Here is a 20505-nt window from a genome sequence, read left to right as displayed (position 1 = left end):
TTAAATTAATATCGTAAATTTTTTTAAGCTAAATACAAAACATCTGTTAAATGATGTTTATGGTGCTCATTATTTTCATATATTAAAACAGACATTAACTATTAGGGGAAAAAAACGAAAATCCTCATGACATCGGAGTCATGCATATGACTAAAAGAATCAACAGCAACAAATATAGACAACTTGGACTAGATCAAAATTACACACTTTTGTGCATCAAAGGACACTAACAGCAGCGATAAGGCAACCCACAAAATGGATTGAATATTTGCAAATCGTGTCTCTGATAAGGAGTTAGTAGCTAGAATACAAAAAGAACACCTACAATTCAACATCAGAGAAACACACAACCTGATTAAAAAATGGGCAAAGGGCTTGCATAGATGTCTCTCGAAAGATGATACACAATGGCCAAAAGCCACATGAAGAGACGCACAACATCAACTATTCCTCGGGTAAATGCAAATCAAGACCACAACGAGATACCACCTCACACCCATTAGGAGGCCTATCCTAAAAACACAAGTGTTGGGCAGCCCAGGTGACCCAGCAGTTTAGCGCTGCCTTCAGCCCAGGGCGTGATCCTGGAGACCCGGAATCAAGTCCCACGTCCAGCTCCCTGCATGGAGCCTGCTTCTTCCTCTGCCTGTGTCTGTGCACCTCTCTCTCTGTGTCTCTCATGTATAAATAAATAAAATCTTAAAAAAAAAACACAAGTGTTGGCTAAAATGTGGAGAAGTTAGAACCCTTGACCATTGCTGCTGAGAATGCAAAATGGTGCGCCTTTATTAAAAGCAGTATGGCGAAGTCGGAGAAAGGCGAATACCATATGATTTCACTCATATGTGGAACTTAAAACAGATGAACATAGGGGAAGAGGAAAAAAAGAGGGAAACAAAGCATGAGAGACTCAGCGATAGAGAAGAAAGTGAGGGCTGATGGAGGAGGGGGATGGCTAGATGATGGGTGTGAAGGAGGCACTTGTGACAAGCACTGGGTGTTGTATGAAAGTGATAACTGGCTGAATTCTACTCCTGAAACCAATATTGTACTATATGCTAATTAACTAGAATTTAAATTAAAACTTGAAAACTTATGGGACACCTAGAGGCTCAGTGGTTGAGCATCTGCCTTCGGCTCAGGGCGTGATCCTAGGATCCAGGATCGAGTCCCACATCGGGCTCCCTGCATGGAGCCTGCTTCTCCCTCTGCCTGTGTCTCTGCCTCTCTCTCTCTGTCCCTCATGAATAAATAAATAAAATCTTTAAAAATAAATTAAAAAATAAAACTTGAAAACTTAAAAAAAAACAGTATGGGTTTTTCTCAAAAAAATTAAGAATAAAACTATGATCCTGCAGCTCCACTTGTGTATATAACACAAAACAGGGGGCTCGAACACCTGTGATCACAGCAGGACTAGACACAGGAGCCAAAGGTAGGAAGAACCCAGGTGTCCATAGATAGATGAATAGATAAGTAAGATGTGCTCCATCCATACAATGGGATATTATTTAGCCTCTGACAGCTGCTCCAACCCTGGAACCTGTTCCACTCAACGAAATAAGCCAGTCACCAGACAAAGTGTAATTCTACTTAGATGAAGTACTGGAATGATCAAACTTGCAGAGGCAGATGGATGATGGTTCCCAGGGGCTGGGAGTGGGGAGTTAGGGTAAATGCTTGCAGACTTCCCGTTTAAGAAGATATGAAGAATTCCAGACATGGATGGTGGTGATGGTCACTTAATGCCACTGAACTGTACACTTAAAAATATTTAAAATGATGACTTTTGTTATGTACATTGAGTTCCAATTCCACCCTGCTCATCTCCCACTGCCAGGCATTCCCTGGGTATAAAATTGAGATGCTAATAGTGGTGCCTACCTCAATGGGGTACTGGGAGTTTTATTTTCTTTTTAAAGATTTTATTTATTGGGACGCCTGGGCGGCTCAGTGGTTGAGTGTCTGCCTTTGGCTCAGGGCATGACCACCAGGATCCTGGGATCGAGTCCCACATTGGGCTCCCTGTGTGGAGCCTGCTTCTCCCTCTGCCTGTGTCTCTGCCTCTCTCTGTGTGTGTCTCTCATGAATAATAAATAAAACCTTTCTAAAAAAGATTTTATTTATTTGAGAGAGAGAAAGAGAGCATGAGTAGGGGGAGGGGCAGAGGGAGAAGATGACTCCTGGATGAGCAGGGAGCCTGATCTGAGGCTGCATTCCAGGACTCTAGATCGTGACCTGAGCTGAAGGCAGACACTTAACCCATTGAACTGCCTAGGCACAGTGAGTTACTGTGAGGTACTGTCTGCAGAGTGTCAAGCATGATGTGCAGTACATGGTCAGCTCACAATTCACCGCAGCTGCCCGGCCACCTCTAGTCTGTCCCCATCTGAGCACTGGAAGTTTCTGGAGGTTTGGTTTATCTATGGCTGCAAAACCTAACTAGTGATGTGCACCGGGGCAAGTGTTCATTTCTGAGCCTCCATTTCCCCATGTGTAAAGTAGGAATAAAATAGCTTGATCCTATCCATTGCCTTCTAGGAAAGAGGGAGCTTCAAGGAGTGGCTGCAGATTACCTTGAAAAATATGCTCAAGGGGCGCCTAGGTGGCTCAGTAAGTTAGACATCCGACTCTTGGTTTCAGTTCAGGTCATGAACTCAGGGTCATGGGATAGAGCCCTGCATCAGGCTCTGTGCTGGGCATGGAGTCTGCTTGAGATTCACTCTCTCCTTCTCCCCCCTCTCCCCCCCCCCCTGCTCACACACTCACTCTCACTCACTCTCAAACTATATAAAGAAAATATATAAAGACAGACAGACATGCCTAGCCTGGCCAAGAGAGGTCTGTGTGTGTGTTGTAGGGAGGGGGTTGAGTAACAGTTTTGTTCCGCTGCTGCAAAGCTGTGCCTGTTTTTCCATGGATTTAATCGTCCCCCCTTTCAAAGTGCCTCCAATGACCTCTTTTAAAAATTACTACCTCTGCTCATCTTGCTGGGAGGTAAAAGAGGCGGTGCACGTAAAGCATCTAGCACAGAGACTGGCACATAGTAGGTATTTAATAAATGCCCCCTCTTTTCCATATTTCTGTCTTGTTAAAAGAAATACCTGGCACTTTCTTGGGCACTGGTATAGGGTTATATTTTTTTCTTTGAAATCCACTGTTTTTAGGTATTATTATAACAATAGCAGTCATCATCTTTGTCTGGAAACACTTCCCCCTAATCCGCAAAGGCTCACTTCTTGTTCAGACAGTGGCTGAACTGTCCCCCCTCAGAGGGGCCGCGCCACCCCCTGGCCTAAAGCAGCCGCCCTGCCTGCAGGCTGTCCCACCGCCTGCCTACACCTGATGTCCTGCCTCCCTGGGGCTCCCTTTCTACCGGCCAGGGCCACAGGGCCAGGCCCACAGCTGGGCTCCGAGGCTTGAGGGCTGGGTTGGGGTCCCCGCTATCGGTGACTCCCTCGGCGATGCTGCAGGGCTGTCCCCACCTTCAGACCAAGGACCAGGCTCCGAGGCGCTAGTCCACGGTTCCCGGGGGGCCTCGTTCCCCGCTGTTCCCAGGCTCCCTGCTGCAAGATGCAGGACCCCGAGGCCGCCTGGCCCTCGCAAGGTGAACCTGTGCTGAACTCGGCACGAGCAGTCTTCACCCTGCACCCCTACCTCTGCTGCAGGAGTCTCGTGCCCCAGACTGTGTGGCCACGGGCCTTCTCCCCACCAGCACCGGGCAGGTCTCGGCCTCCTCGCTCCCGCCTCCCTTACAGCCTGGGCTGATCGGGTGCCTGCACTGACCCAGGGCCCTGGGCACGTCAGGCCTCTCTCTTTCCTCCTTTCTCTCTCTCTCCTCATTGCTGGCGGTACAGCTGTCGTCATCTGTCCCCTGGGGCCTCCCCTCCGTGGCTCCGGTGTGCCCCTCTGACTGGCCTGGCCTCCACAGAAGCCACCCTCCTTGAGTCGTGCCATCCGTATCTTCCCATCCACGTCTGTCTGGACTGGCCAGGGGACCGTGACTTCCATGTTTCCTGCATAGAGCTGCCATATGGCAGACGTCCTGTTTTGCGGGCCCACACAGAAGGTGTGCTGCCTATGGAAGCCCCGGTATGATGCTTTCCTTTCAGTCCGTGACAAGAAAGCATCTTATAAGTGAGACCATCTTCGGGCACACCACAAAGCCAGACCTGGAAGGGCGACAGTTCAGTGCTGATGGGGGTGCTGAGGCTCGCTCGCTCTCTCTCACGCATTCAGAAACATTCCATTGCCTAGAAAGTGGAAGGGTCTCTGAGTCGGTCGGTGTAGGGCTGTGGTCCAAGAACTCAGTGCTGACCCTCTGTTCGCTGGAGGCCCTATGAGCGTGTTCATCTGTGTGTCCCCAGCGCCCAGCATGGACAGGGCCCAGGACGGGTACTCAGAGCCAAGCCAGTGAACGAGTGAGTGCAGCAGAGCTAGCTGTGCGGCATCAAGAGAGGTGCCCCTGCCCTCTTGCCTCTTCTGGGCTGCTATCAGCTAAAGACACTTCTTGTCGCCGGGATGTTCAGTGAAATGACAAGCTCTCTTACCTCTAGGCCCTCGTTGTTAGCCTTGGTCTTTAGCCCTTCAGTGTGCAGACACTCGTAAGGCCCTCTCACTGTGGACGGGCTGTTTTGTTCCAAAAGGATCCAAATTTGAGAGATGTACCTCTCTCTAGATCAGCACATGTTTGTTTTCCTGGAGCTCATGGTTTTGTTCTAATGCTATTTTATCTTGAGCTATCTTTTCTTTTACAGCAAGATTTGGTATAGGATTTCTCTAAATGCAGTCTTTTTTTTTTAAGATTTTATTTATTTATTCATGAGAGAGACACACACACACACACACAGAGATAGAGAGAGAGGCAGAGACACAGGCAGAGGGAGAAGCAGGCTCCATGCAGGGAGCTGATGTGGGACTCGATCCTGGGTCTCCAGGATCAGGCCCTGGACTGAAGGCGGCGCTAAACTGCTGAGCCACCTGGGCTGCCCTAAATGCAGTCTTTATAATGATCCAAGAAAACTTCATTGAATAAAAAAACAAAAACAAAAACAAAAACAAAAACAAAACAAAAAACTTCATTGAGGCAAAAAAAAAAAAAATTAACCCACTGAATTTCAACTTTCAAAATAATACCTCTACGTGGAGACCTTTGTGATCTAAGCCAATTCCCTAAATTATATCCTGACATTGCAAATGTGCTCTTCAGGGATAACCAGCAACAAATAATTATTTAATATTTAAAGACTTTATGACCAGTGCAAATTAGAGATTTATATGATGCTATATAGTGTATATGCCCTAACCCATCCCATAATGTAAGTGCAGGCACTTGCTACATACAGAAGACAAGCATTTCATGGTCTGTCGTTTTGCATTTTCTTCTCAGGTGCTGTAAATAAATAAAAATAGTAATAAACCACAACTGTGCCTCCTAAAATCAATAATAACTTGCTGTTTGAATGGAAGTATTAATTGTATCTCATCTCAACTTGTCTCTGCTTCTAATCACTTGGTGATGTTTGTCAAGGGCCAGACACCTCTGTACTTTCTGTGCTATGCTATGTTCAACAATAGATTGAAATTTTAGCATGATGTTTTATATTTCATCCTAAATTTTTTTTATTTGCAAGTGTGCGAGCTCACATTGGTTATGTCTGATAATCCATTTTTGGCATGTATTTTCATATAAATTATAGGATGTTTTGGCCTCTCGGCTCTCACGACATAGTGAGGAGAACCCCTGCATGTGGAAATATGACTTTGTGTGGGTTGGAAGTAATAAGGGTTATAAATGACTCACTAGGTATAGAAAATAAAGGAGAAGACTTATCGAGGAGAAGTAAAGAAGCTTGCTCTCTTTATGCACCGCGAAAGAAGGCACCACGAGAGATATATTACTGTCCCCTTCTTGTTATTTCTAAGGAGGTTTTTATTAACCCCTTTTTATCAATCAAAATAAATTGATTGCCAGTGAATGCAATATTTCCTGACTATATACAATTTGAAATTACAAAACAAAAGCAGAGGCATGGAAGCTCATATACTACATTTTCTGGTAAATAAGAGACAGACACCCCCCCCCCAAAAAAAATAAAGATTGCTAAATAGCGTTAAAGGTTTGTACAGCCATCCCTTTGAACATTCCCTTTAAGGACATCATTAGGCCTCGGGATTCTTTTGGAATTCAGCTTCATCCTGCCACGTTAGTGACCAGGTATTCTAGAACAGTGTCATTTCATATTTATGCCCCATCATAAAAGGACCTATTTCTGTAGGGTAAATATGGTTATGGCCAATAATAACTCGGTCCTGTGTAGCAATGATGATTTAAGGGGTGAGAAAACTGGGCGGCCAGAAACCCACTGTGCATCCTGACAAGGGGTCCAGTCACTGCTTGTTGTGATTCAGGGACAAAAAAAAAAAAAATTGTGTGGAAAACTAGAAAATTGGGATTTCTTCCAAATGGTAGAAAGCATCTCTCCCGGTCTGCACCAGTCCCGAGAGAAGGCCGGAGAGTCGGGGACAATAGGAATGAAACACAGTAGGATAGAGGGTGGGGCTGCCAGGGCTCCCCCCACGGAGGGGCCGAGGATGCCAGCTAGCTCTGTGCCTCTTCCATCTCAGCCCTTAGGGCGGCTGTGGCTCGGCACCCGGCAGAGCTGTCCTTGGAGTCTGCAGAACCGGCCAGATGTGACCTAGCGCCACCATCTTCCTCAGACCTATGGCATGAAGGGCTACTCTTTCTGGGGCCCCACACCTCTTCTTCTTCTCGTGGGAAGGAGACTTTCCCTTCTACCTCTTGTTACACATTTTGTAGTTCAACACAATCGAGCTGAGAAAAGGATGCATGTCTTGGTTGGAAAGTCGAAAGGGGATGTTGGCATTGAAATTTTTAAATGAGATATTTCCTCGAATTAAAATAAAGCATATTTCATATGGATGAGTGAATAATAGATACTAACTTCACTGTAGGCTAATGACGGAGTTACCACCAAAGTTTGCTTTACTCTGATGGAAGGACACACCCCTGGAGCTATAAACTTAGCTGCTCCATCATGAAATACTGACCTGCTTATGTTGTACACATACCGCAGGGCAACAGGGCCCAAGCATCGTGTGAAAATTAGAGGTTTGCTTTTCTTTCCTTTCCTTTTTGCTTGTTTGGTTCTGGAAGAAGAGATTTCAAGTCGGCGGTGATTTCACAGAGAACTGTCCCAGCCATTGAAATCTGACCTGGGCAAGCCAGTTTGGAGACCGTCCAAACTGGGACTCCATTCTAGATTTGAAGCAAATCCAGATTTGTTCTCAGCACCCAGCATCATGTCATTATTTTGCCACCCCCCTGAAGCTGCCCCTGAACTTCCTGGAGAGCAGTTGCTGACAGCAGGTGCGGAGAATCCCGAGTCGGCTGAGTACAGGTGCCTTGAACATCATGCATTTTTGCTCTGCCCGGCCCACTGGACTCTAGTGGGGGGGCGTTGTGCTGGGCTAACGTTCACACAGCCACTCTGGAAAAGGTTCAAGAATACACATTTCAGATGACTAGAAGCAGAATCCTGGTGTCCCTTTGCCCTGCACCTGGGGATGGGAGGGAATGTCATTGTTCTCTTTCACAGAATAGAGAGAAGGTACAGGAAGCCCTCGTGGTTGTGGCAGATTTTCGAGGAATTTCGGCAAGGGTAAAGACTATTGTGGTCATTGATTTAACCAAAATCAAGCTAATCAGCTTTCCAGGTTGGAATGGCATCTGCTGTGTGTTGAGAAGCAATGAGTCACGGTGAGTTGCGTGTCGCGGAGCTGCGTCTTTAAGGAACGCGTGTGTGTTCCCACAGTCTGCCAGACTGCTGTGCCCTGAGTTCCTTCCACGGGTAGGAAGGGCCAACTCTGCTCACAGTGCCCACAGGACACTCCAGACATTCGCTCTGTGTGGTGACATCCCTGTGCCAGAGCAGACTGCCAGAGAAGGCCAAGGTCGGCGGGACAGAGAGGCCTGTGTGTTCCACTGAGACAACGCTGGTGGGGAGCCGGTTCTGGAAGGGTGCTTGTCGAGAGGTGAGCTGTCGGAGCCACACAGCCCGTAGGAGCTTGCCTGGCCCAGACTTCTTAGCTTTCTTAAGAATGACTTCTGATTGCCAAGCCATTTTGTTTGTGACACCATATCAAGTTCATCTGTGTCCTTAGTTTTTCAAAATCGAAGCAAGAATCATAAATAGGAGCAGAGAGTTAACAGCAGATGGATGTAAAGGATGCATACACGGACGCACGTGGGTGCGCACGATACGGTTTCCATGTAGAAGGCTGACCCCAGACAATAGGCAGCTGCATAGAAACCTACAGGGTGACTACGAACACTCACTGTCAACCGAGGGTCCTGGACTCTGCACCTGGGGTGATCACAGCAGCACCTGGACCTTCCACGCATGTGGCAGTGTGCGTGCAAGTGACAACGTCGTCCCCACCACCAGCTACCCTCTCCCCCCAGCCTATACTGGCGTGTCCACCCACTACCCTACAGACTTGGTAAACGCTTCAGGATGTCAAGTATGTAGCCCATCAAACTGAGAAGGGCAGCAGAAGCTGCTAAAAGTTGGCAGGTCAGGGAAAAAGCACGTGTTTGGTGGGTGAGCAGAGGGTCTACAGATACAGAATCAGTTTGTGTGAATCCTGAATTGTGGCCTCTCGACGTCGCATAAAGAAACCACTCAACAAAGGATGATCCTTGCCCTGGCTGAGGAGGCCGCTGATGCCACCTACAGCCTGCGAACTAGCTCTGCAGCCGATCCGCCACCCTGCCGGGTCCTCCGTCCCGGTGGAAGAGAGGAGATTAGAATTTATGCTGGGATGGAGAATGGGCAGTCAACTCTCAGGATGAATTTTTTTTTTTTCCTGATAAAATGTAAGTAATTAAACCTGAGTTTAAAAATTATCCGACTGAAGTGTTTTTGGAGATTTCAGTAATTGGATTACGATTTGTGAGCTACATTTCTCATAAATACGTGAGAGCACCTTATAAGATATACCTGTGTCTTTTTTTTTTTTTTTCGTGTGTAGCAAGCCCAAAACGTTCAACCCAATTCTAGATTAGGTTAGTGGGTACATGCTTATCCACGTAGTTGTATCTTAGGAGAAACCAGATTGCTGTGGAACCATCAGATAACACACACTTCTAAAAAGAAATGGAATGTATTTTTATTGGCACAGCCAAGATGAAGTATGTCTTGAAATCTGTTTTACAAATAAACTTGCACATAAATTGTCCATTCACTGCTTCGAAATCTTTTTTCACGTTTGAGGAGCTGTCAGAGGTCCCTAATAAACATGAGTCTTATTTAGTTTACTGGATATATAATTCTTCTTTTCTTTGAAAATAATTATTTTTCAAGCAAGTGCAGCAAAAATACAACCAATAAAAATCTAGCTATGACAGCATAAACAACCTTTATAGCCAGCATATACATAGAGTTCTTCCAATAAAAGCAGTTTCTGGTAAGGAAAGGAATACAGAAAATTGGCCGACGGGTGCTGAGATCAAAGTCTTGACTCCTAAGGGTTGACAGACAAACCCTCACACAGCCTGTTCCCTCTTTCCCATCGGGGTAGTCCCTGGCTGTCAGGGACGGTTGGAGCATCCCAACTGCTGGCGTATTCCAACACGGTTGGTGAGGCACCCTCCCCAGAGCCCATTCTGGAAGGGGCCAGCAACGCTGATGGGTGGTGGGATGAAGTTCCTGGGAGGGCTCTGGAGGACAGGGTTCTCTCTATTTTGTGGTCTCCCGAGAGGGCGGTGCCAGGGTGAGTGCAGGGCTGGGGCTTGGGGATTTGGGTGGATTTAGTGGAATCTTCCAGGGATTTTGCTCTGGACTTTGGTCACCTCCAGTCCCCACCCATCAGGGCTCTCTGGAAGGCGCGTTGTTGGGGCCCTTCCCAGCCCTGCGCCCTGCAGTGGGTCACCGTGCCCCTGGTTGGGAGCCCTGGCCACCAGTGCGTGTGGACAGAGTGTGAGGCCGCAGGTGGGGGCTCCGGGGCCTCCCCAGCCGGGTGCCGACTCCTCCTGGGGAGCTCCGTGTTAGCAGGTTCTCAGCAGACAAGCGGGTGCTCATTTATGCTTTTTATAGTAGCTCCAGAAGATGTTATCCCAGCTTGAGAACAGAAATTAAAATATGTATCCTTCAGGTGCAAATCTACTGTACTTACAGTTTTACTGTTTCTCTGCAGGGGGGCTCCATTAATCTTGTAACAGTGAAATTCCTAAGGAAATTAATTCCCTCCAGTTGGGGTTATTCTCAACTGGTCTTTGGGGGCGGAGTAATTGGAATTTAAGAGTCTCTCTTAAAAGAAAGGAAACATTGGCCGTTTTACTTGAATAACAACACTTTTTAATGCCATGCTTTGCCCATTAAAAACGCTGGCTCACTCTCGCCCTCTCAGTGCTCCTGTGTCTCTCAGCTCCGTGGGGTGAGGTTTGCAAAGGTTTAATTCCTCATCCTCCTCTACAGTGACCAGGTACTCCTCTCCACCATGGATTATTGTTTCCACCTAGCACTCAGCCCTGTGCCTGCCAGGGAGTATCACCTGGCCCTGGGAAGAAATGATGTGTCATTAAAAATGCATGGCTAGGGGCACCTGGGTGGCTCAGTTGGTTAGGCGTCTGCTTTCGGCTCAAGTCATAATCTCAGGGTCCTGAGATCGAACCCTCATCATCAGGGTCCCTGCTCGCCGGGGAGTGTGCTTCTCCCTCTCCCTCCAATGTTCCCCCTGCTTGTGCTCTCTGGCTCTATCTCTCTGTTAAATACATAAATAATAAGATATTTTAAAAAAATGCATGGCTAAAATATTTCCTTACCTACTTAGGAGGTAATGTCATTACCTGGGAAAATAATTACACCTCAATCTCTCTCACACACACTTTTTTTTTTTTTAAAGATTTATTTATTCATGAGAGAGAGAGAGAGAGAGAAAGAGAGAGGCAGAGACATGGGTGGAGGGAGAAGCAGGCTCCCCGCAGGGAGCCTGATGTGAGACTCGATCCCGGGACTCCAGGATCACAACCTGAGCCAAAGGTAGGTGCCCAACCACTGAGCCACCCAGGCATCCCCCACACATACCCTTTAAAACGGGGTCAATTCACAGACGTAGGGTAGAGCTACTTTGCTACCAGGAAGGCCCCTGCAGGTCTGAGCTTTGGCTCTCCCAGGCCAGGACTTCAGCTTCCCGGTCCCCATATTCCAGGCCCCTGACACACGGCATCCTTGGGGAAGCATAACATCCCTTTCAGGGCTGTGCTGCTGTCCTGGGAGAGTTGTTCTTGGTTCCTCACTGAGCAGGGTCTGGGAGCCCAGGAGAGGACCCTGCCCAGGGTACATGTAAGGTAAATTTTAACTGGGTTCCCAAAGGGGACGTCCTCAGGGAACAGGACACCGCTAAATTGATGCTTACATATGGGGTCAGTAGATTAGTGCCTGAAATGAACACACATTGAAAGCATAGGCCAAAATCAGCCCCAAAACCTTGCTTTCCTGAGTTTTTGAGCTTTTGTGCACTAACAGGGTGGGGGGGGGGGCTCATGGGAGAGCCAAGTCCAGAGTATTCTGTAACAGGCCAAGCCAGTTTAACATGAGGAGGAGTTTTTTCCTTTGTTAAGTGTTCCCTTAACATGCTTAGAGAGAGGACAGGGTTTTAACAGCCCATAGGTGAGACGGGGTGCAGTGGTGGAGCTCCAAGTGGGCTTGAGGTGATCAGAGAAAGCCTAGGGTGAGCTTTGGTGCTACCCCTTCCCTGCTGTCGGGGTCGGGGTGGGTCGGGGTGTTTCCTTAGCTATAAAGTGTAGGTAGGCGGTGATGTTTTTACATCAGCGGCTGAAGGGAAGCATTGAGTGGCAAATACAGACACGTGCTTGAAGGCCTTGGCAGGCTGAAGAGCACCATGTACATGTACATATACATGCAGACCTGGGAGAGCCAAATGCGACAGCCAAATACTGCTTGGGCTAGGGCCCAGCCCAGAGGTCTCTGTTGCCAAGGTCAGAGCATTTTAAAGCTCAGAGGTCAGCTTCTAACCATTAGGCCTGTTGATGTCAATAGAGAGAGCTGCAGAAAGAGCAGGAGGTAGAAGTGGGAATATGAGGCAGTGTGGGTGGCTCAGCGATTTAGTGCTGTCTTCAGCCCAGGACCTGATCCTGGAGATCCGGGATCGAGTCCCACATTGGGATCCTTGTGTGCTTCTCTCTGCCTGTCTCTAGTAAATAAATTAAAAAAAAAAAAAAAAAGAGTAGAAATGTAATCTTGGAGTTTCCCTGACACGCTTTTTTCTAAAGTGGAGAAGTGCTCTGTAGCTGGTGTGTGCTGCTCTCAGCAAATTCCATTTAAAGGGAAAGTCGGGATTTTTAAAACAGCCACATTAGAGGGGCTGATTACTGCTGCTTTTTGAAAAAGAATCACTATAGCACATTTCCCTAGTGCATTACAATTTCATTATTTTTTAAATTACAAAGCCAGTCCCTGTCTTTGAAAAAATGCAAATGACATTAAGAAGTGTAAGATGTAAAAGGGAAGGTCCTCCCTTTGACTCCCCTCTTTTCTGGGGGCAAGCTCTCCTCACACTTTGGGGCATATCCTTCTGAAGACTTTTTTCTTTTTAAATGCTACTGTTCAGCTATATATAGTTATGCTATTTTATTTACATATAATTCTGTTTAAAACAGCCGTTGGAGTGTGCATCCTCTTTTGCAAGGCGCTGTTCCCCCCACTTCCTATTGCATCTTTGCATTGCAATCTCTGGGTTTTATTTTATTTTTTTAAAGATTTATTATTTATTTATTCATGGGAGAGAGAGAGAGGCAGAGACACAGGCAGAGGGAGAAGCAGGCTCCATGCAGGGAGCCCCATTGGGGATCTTGGGATTGGGCCCTTAGTTGAAGGCAGACGCTCAACCGCTGAGCCACCCAGGGCCTCTGGGTTTTATTTATTGAAAAAAAGTTTGTTTCAAATTTTACAGTAGTCCACAGAGAGATCCTGTGTACCTTCTCCCCCCAAAGATGACATCTCGCACAGCCATCCTGCAAAACCCCAGCCAGGACGTCCACATTCACACCGTCGGCCCCTCTTCTTCCCGGTGTTAGTTGAATCCGTGTGTCTGCGTGTGTTTTGTCCCGTGCAATGTTATTTATGTTCGGGTTTGCACAGGTACCACCGCAGTTAGGATACAAACGACCTCGTGGCTCTTCCTGCATCATCTCAAATAAATAATGTGATTTCCCGTTTTCGGTAACAAGTCCGCCTTCCACTTAATTTCATTCGAGGTGGAAACGTGCAGACCTGGCGGCTTTCCCCTCCACCCACTCGCACGCGCGCACCGGCTCCCCCGCAGCTGCAGCGGGAGCTCCCGGGAGGGGGCGGAGCGGGGGGCGGAGCCAGGAGCAGCGCGGCCACGCCCCCCGGAAGCCACGCCCCCGTCCCCGCCTCGGGCCTGCGCCAGCCGCGGGGGCGGGGCTTCCGCGCGCAGACCCCGGAGGCCCCGCCCCCCGGCCGCCCGCGCTCGATTGCTCCTGTCTGGCGGCGGCAGCATGGCGGCGGGGGCGGCCGAGGCGGCGGCCGTGGTGGAGGTCGGCTCAGCCCCGCAGTTTGAGGAGCTGCTGCGCCTCCGAGCCAAGTGAGCCGGGCGGCGGGCGGCGGGCGGCGGGCGGCGGGCGGCGGGCGGCGGCGGCGGGGCCTGGCGAGGGGCGGCCTCTCGGACGGCGGCGGGCGGCCCGGCTCCTTCGCGTCCGGCCGGCGGGGCCTGGCGGGGCGGCCGGCTCCCGAGCTCGGCCCGTCGGCTTTCCGGGCCCGGGAGGGGAGCGGGGGGCGGGGGGGGCGACCCGACCCATGACCCCATGACCCCATGACCCCTCCGGGCCCGGGAGGGGAGCGGAAGGGGGGCCCGACCCGACCCCATGACCCCATGACCCGCCGGGCCCGGGAGGGGAGCGCAGGTGGGGGGGGCCCGCCCCGCCCTAACCCCATGACCCCATGACCCCCCGGGCCCGGCAGGGGAGCGGAGGGGGGCCGACCCCCGGGAGAGGAGCGGGGCGACCCCGCCCCGACCCCCCGGCCCGGCCCCGCCCCGCCCCGCCCCGCCGCCCGGCCTGGCAGCCCCGGTGCCCCGGCGTCGCGCTGACTCAGCCCCGGGCCAGGGAGGACGGGGCGCGCCGACCCCGGCGGCCGGGACGCTGCTCCCGAGGGTCCCCGGTGTGCGGGCCGCTCGGCGGGTCGGCGGTGCCGGGCCGGAAGGGAGCCCCGCGGGCGGCGAGGCCTCGAGCCTGGAGCCCCGCGCGCAGGCTTCCTAACCCCGCCTTCCTAACGCATTAGAGTCGCGGGCGGGGAGGGGGGGTGCGGGGCACCTGCCGTACCCCCTGCGGTGTGGACGCCGCGGCCCGCGAAGGCCGGTGGTGCCCGATGTACCGGCTACAGGCAGGTAGGAGCAGCAGGAGCAGGTAGGAGCAGGTAGGAGCGTGCCTGGGAGAGCCGGTGAGCGGGGGCGGGGGCGAGCGGGGGTGGAGGCGGAGCAGGGCCGGAGCTACTGCCTTGCTTCTGGGGGTCACGCGTGCTGGCCCTGCCGGAGGTAGACGTGTAACCGGATCAGCCCTTCACACATTTCAGGTTTCCTTGGAAAACTGTTTACAGGAACAAAACAAAACAAAACAAAAAAAAAAAGAGGGAAATGAGCGGTACTCACCGACGAGAGGTGGGTTGTGACTCATCCCGCACTGACATACCCGACTGTGGACGGCGCCCGAGGTGGGCTCTCGGAAGGGGCAGGACTACTTAGGTGCACCTGCTTTCCTAAATACTTGAGCTCACTCTGCCTCGCGTGTTGCACATTTCGGTTTTCACGTGTCGTTTTTTTTTTTTTTTCTTTTTTTTTTTCATCGTAAATATTCTTAAAAGAACACAGCCCACACACGCCATTTGGGTGTTTTCCTGCCAGTGGTCTGTGCTCCAGGTGATGCAGAAAGCAGCACACCTTTCCCCTAGGGATTAGCTTCAGCAGGCACCTGGGAAATGATGGCTGGCATCGGAGAAGGAATACATCTCTGCCCCCCCCTTTTTTTTTTTTAATTTTTATTTATTTATGATAGTCACACAGAGAGAGAGAGGCAGAGACATAGGCAGAGGGAGAAGCAGGCTCCATGCAGGGAGCCCAATGTGGGACTCGATCCCGGGTCTCCAGGATCACTCCCCAGGCAAAGGCGGTGCTAAACCGCTGAGCCACCCGGGCTGCCCCCAGTTTTAAAATTTGATGTGAATTGAAATTTTTTCTTTGTTTAACTCACCTCGGGTGTTTGTGTATCACTGAAACCTCAGTTGCTCTGTACAGTGGGGATATCCCCAATTGCAGAGGGATCAAGGTTTTACCCATTTGTAAAATACCTAAGTCCAGTATATGATAGTATTTAATACACAGCAGCTGGTATTATCTGCAGATAAATAACTGCAGGAGCTGAACACCTAATAATAATAGAGAAACAGCAATGCATTGAACACCCATTTTGCTGATGCAGAGCCAATGTTCATTACATTGTCTAAAAATATGCTAGTCAGGATTTGAACCTGGTCTTTAAAGTCCTTCAAGCAGTGCACCATGCATGTAGGGTTATTCCATGCAGACAGAGGGTACTCATATGTAACCCAAGAGAGGGTGGCAGCATTTATATTTGTTTCAGGTTTATAGCCTAATGCTCCTAGGTACTATGTCCTTAATTAGAAAGTTGAGCATCTAGATAGGAGATTATTGTAGATGATGTAAAACAACTATTAATATCATGCTTTTATATTTTTAAAGTGTTTTTATATTTTTGTTTGATCTTTCCAACATCTCAGGGTATTAGTTATTGCTGTTTTACAGTATGGAAGTTAAGATTCACATTTACATTAAGATTGAAATTACTCTTCAAAGTGATGTTAGTAGTCATGGAATTTTAAGTTGTGTGGGTATATCTTTTTTTTTAACTATTAGTGTAATTTATACACAATAGTATATTAGTTTCAGGTATATACATATATATATATTTTGCATAGGTCAGTTCATACATACTGTTATAAAATTTGGGAACATTTAAATTTTTAAAAATAATCATATTTTGGGCATTTTTACATGCCATTAGAATTCTTTGAAATATGATTTTTAACAGCTTGCTAATATTCTGCTATTTAACCATTAACAAAGATATAGTGTTATTGAAAAATTGATTCTTCCAGTTATTTGCTATGTGAGAAAATGGGAAAGTATTATACATAAATATACATAAGTCTTTGTTTCTTTAATTACTTCCTTAGGATAGATACTTGACAGTGTGTAAGAATTTTCTGAAAGGTTCCACTTTAATTTTTACCAGTAAGATACGGAAATGCTTGACTGCTTCTTTTTTTTTTAACATGGACTATTTTATTTAAAAAAAATCTTCTTTCAGTTTAGTAAAAAGTGGTATCCCAGCATTTTAAGAAATGAGGTATTACTTATATACCATAATAAAATGCATGGATCTTAGTAGTTAGGTGTGATGAGTTTTGACAGTTGTACATACACGAGTAACCACTATTCAACACAATATAGAGCCCCAGAATGTTCTTTAGCTCCTTCCCATCGTCCCCACCACTGATCCACTGTCTGTCACTATAGGTTAGTTCAGCCGGTTCTTGGTACTTTATGTAAACGGAGTTACCTGGCTCCTGGTCTTTTATGTCTAGGTTGTTTTCCTCTATGTTTTCAAGATGCGTGTTGTTGCAAGGATCTATAGTTGGTTCCTTTTTATTGCCGAGTAGTATTCTATTGTATAAATGGACAACAGTTTCTCCACTTCGTGGACATTTGGGTTATTTCCAGTTTTTGGCTGTCATGTCTGTGGCTGCTGTGAACATTCTTGTGCAGGTCCTTTTGTGGGCCTCATTTTTTTCTCCCCATCCTGTAGGCCTTGGGGCGTCCCTAGCAGCCTCTGCAGAGGCTCATTGGCCAGAGCTCAGCTGCAAGGAAGAGTGAGCATTGTGGTCAGGTTGTGTGCCCAGGAGGAGAGGGGCACCTCATCGTCTCTGCCATAGACCTTGAGGCCCACCTACCCACACACATTGAGCCTTGGAGTTCTGTGGGACACAGATGAGAACCCATTGATTAGGGACCCACAATATATCCTTTCCAGCTTTGGGTGGGTCTTCCTTGAGGACCTCCTGCTTTCCTCCTGCATGCCCCTGGGCAGCTCTCCCTTTTTCCTCAGTACTGACTGTAATCCCAGTCCTCGTTTTCCTTTGTTTCAGGAAATGACCTTGCTTCCTGCCTGGGAAAACGGGACTTCCAATAACTTCTTCCCCACTCTCTTACTCTGCCTTCCCTCAACATCTGACATTGATTTGTAGCTTTACACACTCTTGATTCCTTCACCCCTGACCTGGAGGAAGCTGTCCCTTCTCCCAAGGTGAATTCTCTGCTCTGGGATTTCCTCTTTCCTGCTGCCCCCGAGACCTTGCACCCTCAACCTGTCTTGTGTCTTCATCCTTTCCCTCTCCACTTGCACTCCCCCTTATGAAACAAACATGAGAATTTTATTCTATTAAAAGCAAATCCCTTGATCCTGTCTGCCCCTCTGCCTAGGACTCTCTCTGTTTACAAGCAGGTCTTTTAAAGTGTAGATTTCTAGCACTCTGCAGCCTCCTCTTAGGTTCATTGCCCTTATGCAGCAGTGTGACTTGCGATTTTGCCCTGCAGCCTTGCTGGGGCCCTTCCAGCTGCATTGGAGGATTGTCACTCCTTCCTTCTTGACATCCTTCTCTTCTGTGAGACCCTTTACCCTTGCTGGGCTTTTTGGGCTCCATCTTAGGAAGCAGTGGATCTACTGCCTGGGTTCCATTTCCTCCTAACTAACTGTCGATGAGCCCAGAGGCTCTGACCTTTGTCTTTAATCCTCTAGTGTGGGAGAGCTTGGTGCTAGCTCTGTTTCTTGATTACCGAGTCTATCTGCAGATGAAGCAAAGACTTCTTTCCTGAGCTCCAGACCATCACTAACAGCCCCCCAGACCTCCTTTCCTCTCAGGTTAGCATCTTCTATACCTGATGTGTGGCTTGTGCCACCACTAGTCATCCGTCAGTCACTGAGCCAGAAACTTGGGAGTCTGCTCCAGACTGTTTCCAAAGTCACCAAATTCTACCCCTCCTACCTCTGAAGTCCTGCAGTGCCTCCTCTTGCTTCTGCTAGCTGACACTGGATGGGGAGGCCATACTCCCAGCTGTACTGTTGCCCTGGTTTTATAGTTGGCCACTCCTTTCCTTGCCCACAGGTTAGCTGTCCTTAGTTCCTTTTTCTATGTAACATATTTTTCAGTCTGTTTTCTTCCTGATTTCTCAGATGTTTTTGGTTGGGGATGGTTATAATTTGTACTTAGAATCCTATAGAAGAGTTTTTTAGTTCAATATGAGCATAGACTTAAAAAATATCTTGGGCAAGACCATTTTATATGGAAATAGTTGATAAAAAAAAGGAAATAGTTGATAAATACATACTGACATGCCTGAGAACTTAGTCAATAACTTGTTAATCCACTGTTCTGTTTATACCATCAATTTTCCTCTTGTCTTCTTTCTGTGTGCCTTCCATTTTCAACATGTTATTCCTGTTCCTATGGTCCCAGTTATACCCTGGCATCACAGTACTGTGGCTGCAGAGTGAACACTGGTACCTACGCATCTGTAGCCGTTTGTCACTGATGCTCGCTGTGGCTGCAGAAATCCAGTTCCCACCTTTCCTGAGGTTCTGAAGACATAATTGATTTATAGGACTATTGGTTGAGAGGGATGAATATTTAAAACCACTTCATATGAGCTAAGTCTTCATTCAAGGAATACCATTAACTTGAAAATTCATCCAAAAGATTATCAAGACCTTGCAAGCCTTATATTTCAGTCGATGTTTAATATGATGGAATTCTAGCAGGACAAAAACAGTTCAGGCAGTTCTTGTGAAAGTTGTTTTGGTAATAGAATTTAATCAACGTCAGTATTCCCTTATGTCTAAAGATACTGTGACTTTAAAACATTGCATTTTGTTGATTTCCAGGTCTCTCGTTGTGGTCCACTTTTGGGCGCCATGGGCTCCACAGTGTGTCCAGATGAATGATGTGATGGCAGAATTAGCCAAGGAACACCCTCAAGTTTCGTTTGTGAAGGTAGTACACCTTGGGTGTCACCTCATTTATGAGGCAGACTGTTTTATTGACGTAAGGGAGGATGGATGTGGAATTCCATGTTTATAATTGGTGTTAATGTTTGTTATTTTTGCAGTAGAGTCTTAAAAATCTTACAGTTGTTTTGCATTTCTCAAGTACCAAGCACTGTGGCAGTTGCCACACTTTCCCTAATGTGTGTGGTGGGAGGACAGAATTAGCAAATTGCAGGATGGGCAGTGGGGATATTTGCCAGCAGAAGCGCCTAGATCATTCACTCTGGCTCACCGTGATTTTAATATAGTAAGAATATTAACAAAGCCTGCTTCATTGAAGAGCAAGGTGTGACATGGCAATTGAGTGAAGGAAGGCTGTGTGAAGGTCGCTGGGAGCCAGGGGCACAGGAGGAAGCTGTTGTCTAGGTTGGGTAAACGAAGACCTACTGGGAAAAACTGAGAGCTTTTCCTGGCCTGTGTGGAAGCAGAGGAGAAGAATCCAGTGTCTCCCTGCCTTGCCTTGTTTCCACCCAGCTTTGCACACTGCACATTCCTAGTTTTCTCTTAGGGGGTGGGTACGAACTAGGAACGTGGTAGTCAAGGCTGTGGATTAGCTTGCTTGGTTTAGCACATTTAATGTTGTCATTCACGACTTAGCCTTGATTGAGGCAACAAAGCCAAAATAGGAGTCAAGAATCTTAGAAATGAATTTTTGGGAAGGGAGGCACACCTGTATTCAAAAGCTTGAATCCTTAGGATTTAAAGAAACAAAAAGGGCCAAATCCTTATTTTTTAAAACCAGAATTAGTTCAGACAAATATACCCATATATGAGGTTAAAAGTAACATCTTCTGTATTTTCCACTTACATAAACTGAAAATAGAATTTTGACAGGCTAATTCATCTGTATAACAGGCAATGTAATTTTCAGGTAATTTGTGTACAGAGAAGTGTGCTTTGAATAGGTACTGCAGTTAGATGTCTCAAAATCAGAACAGCGTAGAAGGTATACAGTGAGAATGCTCTCCCACACCTTCCCTGCCAGCTGTGGTGTCCCACCCTATAAAGAAGGGACTGATTATATTAATTTTGCATGAATCTTTTCAGTGTGTTTTTTTTATGAAGATAGAACAAATATAGATGTAATAGTTCGCTTTTTAAAATTTAAGGACTTATTTAAAATTCCAATGAAATGTGTAATGTAACCTTAGAATATAACCCTAAAATGTCTAATATAAATAATAGAAGGGGACATTAAAACTGCATGTATGGTCAGCGATGAAAGATAATGATTACCAGCAAAATGAATGATTAAACATTTCAAT

General features: G+C 47.6%; 1 protein-coding gene across 5 annotated transcripts in view; it reads left to right on the top strand.

Moving 5' to 3' along the window:
• The first annotated feature begins 13492 nt into the window (after window positions 1-13492).
• GLRX3 (glutaredoxin 3) overlaps window positions 13493-20505 on the top strand; it is a 30782-nt gene continuing 23769 nt past the window's right edge. For 2 of the 5 annotated variants that reach the window (XR_012020376.1, XM_072804849.1), the window contains exons 1-2: window positions 13493-13650; window positions 19079-19187. Coding sequence is in view for 4 of the 5 variants with exons in the window: in XM_072804849.1 (XP_072660950.1) it covers window positions 13565-13650; window positions 19079-19187 (195 nt within the window). In the remaining variant the exon portion in view is untranslated. Of the gene's footprint in view, window positions 13651-14311; window positions 14481-19078; window positions 19188-20505 lie in introns of those variants that run through there. The other 3 variants (XM_072804852.1, XM_072804850.1, XM_072804851.1) reach the window with 3 other exon arrangements.

The sequence above is a fragment of the Canis lupus genome, chromosome 29 (assembly GCF_048164855.1).
Source record: "Canis lupus baileyi chromosome 29, mCanLup2.hap1, whole genome shotgun sequence".
NCBI classification, from domain to species: domain Eukaryota; kingdom Metazoa; phylum Chordata; class Mammalia; order Carnivora; family Canidae; genus Canis; species Canis lupus.
The sequence above is the reverse complement of the archived record's forward strand: the minus strand, read 5'-3'. Positions and strand labels throughout refer to the sequence as shown.